Raw genomic sequence first — 8,519 nt, 5'->3', positions numbered from 1 at the left:
TACATGTATATATTTTCATGAGTATGTTTTGCCAATTAGGGTTAGATTTTGGGTTAAAGTTTGGGTCAGGGTTAGGAATAGGTTCAGGATTTGGATTAGGGTTAGGGTCAGGGGAAGGGTTCGGGGTAATAGCCCAAGGGATAATTGCCCTAGACCCAAAATTCAACCAAAATCTCATACACTGAAATGTACCTATGTCATACATATTTCACGAGTATGTTTTGCAAATTGGGACTGGTACGATGAATTTGTGATTGAGAAACACATTGGCAAGATAAAATAGAAGTACTTGTACATGTACCAGACTAACTGTTCAAATGAAAAGTTAGCAATTTCAAAGCTTGGAAAGAATATACCATGCAAGAGTGGCAAGTGTGTGAAGGAGAAAATACTTCTAAAAGTTGCTAATTTGATGAAAATAATGACATAGCAAAATTTGATGTGTATCATGGTACAAAGTAAGTGAATGGCTATGGCCTTAAACAACCATATTTCAGGGTTATTAAGCTTAGTGGGTGTAAATTTGACCCCCAACCATTGACTTTATCAGATTTCTAAAACTGAGACAGTTTTGTGAACACAAAAAGACATCAAACCAGTATTGCTTCACATTGTGTCATATCAATTTACTCAACAAGTAGATGGAAAAAAAAAATTCACAGCAAAAATGTGAAAATTCCCTATTGCCACATCCATGGGACAATCTTGCGTATCAAGTTATTGACATTTACTTTGTATCACAAATGGATTCACTAGTATACATTTTTTCTGCTACTAGGTAGGAACAGGAAATACCTCGCAGACAACGTTTCGATGAGTCTGCTCACAGGCAAGAACACTGTCAAATTTCTTCGTCTTTCTCCTGAACAATTGTAATCTGCCACTTTCTTAGAAGAATATCCAAAGAGCCATTTAAGGACAGGATAAGCTGCTTATCAATTTACGGTATATTTGTTTTTCCACGGGTAAAGCTTAAAAGCACCTTCACTTTCACATGTTTGTAACCATTACGTCAGATGCATATAAATTTATGTTTTCTCTTGTTAAAAGACGTACACAGTACATGAAGAAAACAAACGAATACAATTCACAAGAACTGCAGTTAGGTTAACTAGTGCCAGAGCAACAGATCTACAGGATTTTACAAAAGGTTTCTTGGCTTACAAGGCTGACTCCTTAAAAATGCATGTAATACACACATACACACACACTACACAGGTCTATCTTTCCACCTTCAAGTACAACCTAATGCTCTTCTCATAATTTCATCTAAGCCATCAAGATAACTGTTAATCATGTTCAGGTCTGATTTTTCAATTGGTTAAGAGGAGTTTTCAAAGAACAGAGACCATCTTTTACTCCACCGACCTGATATGACCACGAAAAAATGTGTGAGGAATTGTATAGGATTCAATGTCTGCTGAAGTTGCTATCATCCTCTGTTGTACCTCACATAATACAAGGAATACAAACCTCCATGAGAACTAGATTTATACTGATTTTCAGCTTGCACAAGGCTGAATGTATTAGAAAGGTTCAGTTAAAAAAAAATCTATAAATGTGAAGACAGAGTGGGTTATAATCTTCCCACATCCACAGTACAATTGTATATCACGAACATTCCATTTTGCTGCAGCACCTATATCACTTGTGTCACAACGATTACAAATTCTTTGGCTGGTTCAAGTAAAGCAGTTCCCTGTCTATCCTACACACCAGTTTTGTGTCATAATCTGTGGTACCTATGATTCTGTTCAAAATCAATTCCCATTCTCTGAGGCCATACAATATGAGAACCTGTAAATGGTAATTAGCTATTTGCAAAGGCAGAGCATGTATCACATTTGACTTTCGAGCAAAATAAAATAAGAAAATTCCAAACTTACTGAGAGCACCTCATGATGCAAACTTTACGATGCAACTATCCACTACCCGTATCAGCAAAATCAAACATAACTTCAATGACATGATCAACATGAGAAGTCGGAAAGCGCTGCTTGAAATGGGTTAACATCTCTGGTATAAGTGTGACAAGCAAGGTCAGCTTTGGGTTTTCATTTTGCAAAACAAGAAGTACAAAAACTGGCCAAAACTTAAATCAACATGTGGTTGCTATTGTTGCAGTCATGGATAAATACAGGAGATAAAAGCATTGAAATGTCACAATGTAAATCTTTCAGTCTTTGACAACACTTGTTTGGAAGATCATACATGAAATACACTCATTCAGAGCAACACCTCAAGTGAAATAACCACTGAAGACATGACTTGCATCTCTGAATGTCAAATGAACGTCTCATCAAACGAGCAGTTCATGGTCTGAGTGCAAATTAGTCTTGGCATCAGCACCTCACAATTTTATGATATCTGAGAGGTGAATACATTGGAAGTGACAGTGCAGGGAAGCTTAGTGAAAAGAAGTCTTTAAAGTATAACATTTTCTGAAGTGATTCGAGTGCAAAATCTCCCTCATACATCACTTCTGATGACGACATACTCCTCTTGTGCTGATGACCATCAGCACAGAATACATCCTACCACAACAGCCTACTTCCAGGTCACTGTCCTTTTACTTGCTGCATGCCTCAAATTCCATGCAGTATCAACATAACTGTTCATATATATATATACACTAATAAATACCTGCGGAGTTTTGAAATTTGATCCATCGGCACAAAGTGTATCAAGTTTAAATTCTGTTTACATCAACACACATTTTGTATACTTTCAAACCCTTGCCTGCAATCAAAGAGTGAGTCTCTGTGTCACTCACCAAATTTTAGTGGCAAAAAGACCACCAAGAGAATGTCATCGCTAAAACATATTTTAGAATCGTCATCTCTGGATCAGCAGTCAACGTGCCCCGGCCTGCGAATTCACAGCTTTCCTCATGCGCTTGTACCATGGCCCGATTTTTGTCATGCGGCACATGTCGTTGAAAGCATCCAGACCTTCGATGGAACTCAGCACACCGTACACAGACTAGAAATGCAAAATAAAATGAACCATTACAAGATATGTAACACAAACATTGACTAAAATGTCATCTATCAAAAAAGGTAGTAAACGTAAGATGGTCATCCTTAGTTAAATCCTTGCTTGATATCTGATATTTTTGTTTACATCTGAGAAGGGTTTGCAATCAGAACAGCATAACAAAATATAGGATAATTTGTAATTCATGCAAAACTGATTGGGCTTTTATTTTTGCTGTGTCCAATATAATTTATGTTAGTTCTTCTGAGATGAGAAAATTGCCAATTCTGGCTATGCTCGTGCAGCATTGAGTTTGAGGTTCTATGGTTACCTTCATAATAGCAGCAATTCCTAGAAGAGTATTAAGGCAAGGAGTATTACATTCTATAATAGTCTAATTTTCATCTCAGCAGACCCAGTTAGAAAAAAAATCCCCCTCATCTGGCATGTGAGCTTTAACACAATCAATAAAGACTATGATAAAATATTGTAAGGTTTAGTGCAATCCTTTTCATACCCTTTCTTGGAACACTCAAGATAATGAGGTCTACTGGTATGACCCCTTAATAAAGCTACACAGGAGAGTACTTTTAGACAGGGGCCTATAATAGGCTTTGTAATGAAATGTAGCCCTTGTCGTCACTGTGCTCATAAGTCCTTTGGTACTTGTAATGTGCAACTGAAACACGCAAAAGAAGAAGAATTAACAAAACGATTTCAGAACATTTAACATTATTAAATATTTTTACCAAGTCTGCTAAGTTGGGCTTGGCCCCGCCCATGAAGTCCTGGTCACCAACGACGCCCATCCAGTCGTTGGCTGCATCATACAGTGACTGACGGACGTCATCTGGGATGTTGTACCTGGTAATAGGTGCAAATGAGGGCAGACAGAAAGAAAAGCATCTTCAGGTACATGACACTATCAACAACACGGCACAACACAACACAGTCACTGCTGTTGTTTTTGTTGTTGTAGACATCACAAACTTTGTCCCAAAACTCTCATACTCTGTAACTCAGTAGACAGTGATTAGATTGTATGCTTATGTGTCTGTGTGTGTGTGCATGTGTGTTCATATCACTTGACATCAAGTGACAAAGCTACCAATATGTCATGCATCACAATTCATAAATTTCAGCAATTGATGTTAACAACGTAACTGCCACTCACTGATAATTCTCTACTCACTCTCAGAGAGTATAATTATGATCAAAGATATATACATTGGTCTCACGCACACAAAATCATTGAACTCTGTATCCCCTTACTTCTTCTTGAGCCGTTTGGACACAAAGAACATCCCTGCTGCCCCGATGTACTTGATGATGAACTGCTGCATGGCGCCGAAGTTGCCCTTGCTGGAAATGTAGTCAAAGGCCTGGATTGCCTCGGAAGGGGAGCGGTAGATGTTCGGGGGAAGGTTGTGCACCAGGACATCATCCACCCAAGCTCGCCACTTCATCTCAGCCCTGTTCCATACAAGAATAAGAGTTTATTGAGAATTCTACTGGTGGGGAATTTAATAAACAAGGCAAGTGCCAAAATGTGTCTCGCCCATTCGCGTAGAAAAAATTAATGTTTTTCTAACTCCCGGAAGTTCATTGACCCCGCCTATGATCTTTGGTGACCTTCAACTCCCCAAGGGACATTTACCAGCCAAGTTTGGTCACAAACGGACACATGGATCAAAAGTTATGAGCCATAATGGAAATGCGCCGTAAAAACTTAACATTGGGCCCTAAAAGTTTGTTGACCACTGTCTGTGACCTTTGACCTTGTGATGAACTTGAACTCCCCAAGGGACATCTACCATCCAAGTTTGGACACCAACAGAAATATGGATCAAAAGTTTTGAGCCATAATCAAAATGCGCAATAAAAACTTAACATTGGGCCCTAAAAGTTTGTTGACTGCTGTCTGTGACCTTTAACCTTGTGGTGACCTTCATGTTTAGTAAAACGTGTAACTTTGTATAACCACTCCTCCCTCCAAGTTTGAAATTGAAGTCCTCAGTAGAGAGTTATTAAAGCTTTTGTAGCGTTACGGACGAACGACGGACGACAGACGGACGACGAATGGACAGACGCTGCAGGCGATCCCTTAGTCTCCCCTCACCTCCGGTGGGCTCAACAAAAATGAACAAACTCCTTTAAAACTTTCAGATTATCTTTTAAAGTTGTCTCTGTTTTCTGTAATCACATCTTTTGAGGTTACAGGTGTTGTTTCAAGATTTGTGCCATGTCACTCCGAAGCCAAAATATTAAACTGCATCAACATTTCAAATTTCATTGGAAAACAAAACACTTAAATACATCAAATGAATGAATTTGGATGCTCCGTTCAGTACACAAATAATAAGAAAATTGTGCCTCAAAGACATGAATCTTGTGACTGTTCTATTTTCAAACCAGAGAAAATAAATGTAGCTGTCTGAAGTTGTAGCAGTAGATGCATTCATGTAAACTCTTACTTTTCAGCCTTGGTGAGGCCTGGCGTTCCCAGCATGATGTTGTATTTGTTGACAAATTCCGAGACCTCTTTGCCCTTCTCGTTGGTGAAGGTCATCTTGGGGAAGTAGGAGACAAGGCGATGGAGGTCCTTCTCATCCGTCACCATGAACGACGTCAGGACACTGATGATCACCGAGGAATCATTCATTTGCTGAAGAGAGAACAACAAAATCCAGAAAATGTGATCAATTAGCTCTATTCAAGGCTAAACAATATTAACCTACAGTTCATCTCCTCTGATTTTTTTCTTTTTTTTTATGACAAGTATATGTCACTATAACTACACAAAAGAAGGAGACAAACTCAGAAAATAATCACTGCCACATTGATTATTGCAAAGTGAGCAATTCCTCTTTAAGGGGTGGTATAGTTTTGGTTGAGAGGGGATTCAAATTTTAACTCATTGTGAGATAATTACAAACCACTCATATGAAATATTGAAGAGCATACAATTCTAAGAGGAAATAGAAGCTTAGTTGATGAAAAAAGGGTTTGAAATGGCCGAGATATCCAGTCCTAGTAAAAGAAGGGACCCACCTTCTATTAGGACCACTTTGTTTTGCTTTGTATTTGGTTATTTCAGAACGGATTTCTATCAAATAAACTTTGAATTCCTTTTAAAATTCTACGCTTATTATTTGGTATCAGTCTTTTTTTATTATCTCACAAAAAGTTGAAAACCCAAATGCCATCTCAAACAAAGTTATACCATCCCTTTTTACACTCTATGCAGCCCTGCAGGAAAGACTATGGTACAATACTGTGGAGGCATATTACAAAAATTGTAGGTGGTGCAGTTATTTCAATAATTTCCTGATCAAAATGTCAGTAAAACTTTTATAAAAAGTATGAATGAAATTAGAAAAGGGGTAAAGCATGGTAAAATCTGGTAGAAAGAAAAAAAAAATATTGGCCATCTACAAACGAGGTGAAGTCAGGCTACCTATTCTGTAAGAGGAAAGGACACTGCTCATCATTCACCATACCTTGCCCTACAAACAAGAGGATGCATCGATTACGAGACAACAAAGAAAATGTACACAAAACAGGGAGCAGCAGTATCATGAAATACATTGTCATAGCAGGTAGTGGTCTTAGAACACTCACCACAGGTTCATAATCTGAAGCAAGTACATCAACAGAGTCATTTGTTTAAGACACTAATTTAAATAGACTTTTTTTTTTATTTAGGTTCTCTTTTTCATATTTACTTTCTTCAGCCAAACACCTGCCTCTTATTAGGGCACTAGGCTCCATTTCATGACGACGTTCCTTCTCTTACATTTAATTCGCATGAATTTAACCCATCGAGGATCGAGGATGGTTTGATTTTGCTACAACACTCATTTCCCATAAACACTTTCACTTGCCCGAGCATACTCAGGAATCGTCCTCAACGGGTTAAAATTACTTGATTTGAAGATTTTGATCTACTTTTACCACAATTAATTTAGCCGCATTTACACAACAACACCCTTTTTTTAATGGCTGCTTTTAAAATAGGTACATGTATGCTGAAAAAAAACCCTGAGATATCAAAAGCCACTCAGACATACAATGTCCTCCTTGCCAGGTGATCTTTGCAGTAAAATTGGAACCTTCCGGTACTCTGAAAACTTGATTTCTTTCCTGAAGATTGGGTCCACCTCTACAATGGTGTATGGAACTCCGAAGTAATCAAGGTATGCTCGCAATTTGCAGCAGAATGGACACACTTGATACTGATACAGAGTAAGATTGAGTCTTTCCCCATCTTCATGGGATAAAACTCGTGGTCTCCGTTCCATTGGCTGCGATTCATCGGTGCAACGATTGTATGTCTCTTTACGCTGCTTGGCCTGCGGAGAGGGCAATCCCCACGGCTGAGATCCCGGGAAGCCAGCCCATTGCTGAGCAAGGTACGCCCCGCACATGAGACCCGACAAAGCACTCAATGAATTCAAAACAGCAAAGCGATTTCCTGAGATGAAACCGGGATCCCTGAATCGGGAGAAAAGTCTCGCGTCAATCCTCGCTGTTCTACTACAGCCTGCGGCATTTTGTAGGAATAATTTACCAGAAAACTGGCCATACCTCAAAATTGCATAACGCATGGGCGCCGCCATTTTTATGTTATAGCGCCAGCTGTTGGTACTTATTGCGCAACCACCGTACCGCGGAGTAAAAACAACTAAACTCCGAAATGAGGTACATGTAGGCCCACAGGTGCGGCAGCATACAAGCACCTGCTAATGATATGGGACTGAGAAACACGACCATCGCATTTGTGTTGCAACGCCTGATCTCTGGTGTGGCCGAGTGTCTTTAGTCCCACACGAATGCTAGAGTAGCCTGTACTGAATCTAAAGCAAACAATTTTACACCTAGAACTAGTGCACCTGTAGTCAGTAGTAGCAGGAGACAGCGGCGTCGTCACCCTCTCTCGTTCGGCAGGCAGGCGCCGCCACACGCTCCATAGATCAGTGAGATGGTCTCCCCGCCCGTATCATCGACTGACGACTGTGGTGGGAAGTCGCATGGCTTGTCTGTATCACGGATGTGAGACTGCTTGTATCAAAACATAACCAACCGGGTTCATAGACTCTAAGTTACATTCTCGCCGCATAACCTGCAGACGTCAAACATTTCATCACTCTTTTGGATGAAAACTCTTGGTGAAGATCTCTGACACTGTGGAAGTAAAACCATACCATCAAACTGTGTTGTGACGGTGAACGCATCAATACCATTTTCAGCTATCAGGTGAACCATGGACGGCACCATACCCTCAGAGTTTCCTGAAGGTGTCTTTATCGAGAATGGTAAGTTCTGAATCTGAGTTAGCAGGATGAACAATATGCCAGTACATTATTACTAACGAGTCACACTCACTGTCTAGTTACAGTAGTATGTTGATCGAAAGATGGGTCTGTATCTTGTCGTCACGTCGACTAGACCACCGTAGACAGAAAGATCCGTCTGTCCGGAGGAGTCTTTTATTTTTTTTGACATTATTGCTCTCCTCCGTGAAATCAGAAGCAGTCTCCACG

The 8,519-nt window shown here is 39.7% G+C and overlaps 2 protein-coding genes across 2 annotated transcripts in view; one reads left to right on the top strand and one right to left on the bottom strand.

The window, feature by feature from the left end:
• Positions 1-605: 605 nt before the first annotated feature.
• Positions 606-7,595, bottom strand: LOC140240390 (prostaglandin E synthase 2-like). The gene is made up of 5 exons (XM_072320161.1): positions 7,047-7,595; positions 5,451-5,641; positions 4,249-4,449; positions 3,726-3,840; positions 606-2,982 (listed from the first exon to the last, which is right to left on the bottom strand). Exons 1-5 carry the CDS (start codon positions 7,593-7,595, stop codon positions 2,854-2,856), a joined length of 1,185 nt encoding a protein of 394 aa, XP_072176262.1. The 3' UTR covers positions 606-2,853.
• A 644-nt stretch (positions 7,596-8,239) lies between these two features.
• LOC140240950 (transmembrane protein 268-like) overlaps positions 8,240-8,519 on the top strand; it is a 33,654-nt gene continuing 33,374 nt past the window's right edge. Inside the window, exon 1 of the mRNA XM_072320722.1 lies at positions 8,240-8,291. Within this exon, the coding sequence (XP_072176823.1) occupies positions 8,240-8,291 (52 nt within the window). The remainder of the gene's footprint in view (positions 8,292-8,519) is intronic.

The sequence above is a fragment of the Diadema setosum genome, chromosome 17 (genome assembly GCF_964275005.1).
Source record: "Diadema setosum chromosome 17, eeDiaSeto1, whole genome shotgun sequence".
NCBI classification, from domain to species: Eukaryota; Metazoa; Echinodermata; class Echinoidea; order Diadematoida; family Diadematidae; genus Diadema; species Diadema setosum.
The sequence above is the reverse complement of the archived record's forward strand: the minus strand, read 5'-3'. Positions and strand labels throughout refer to the sequence as shown.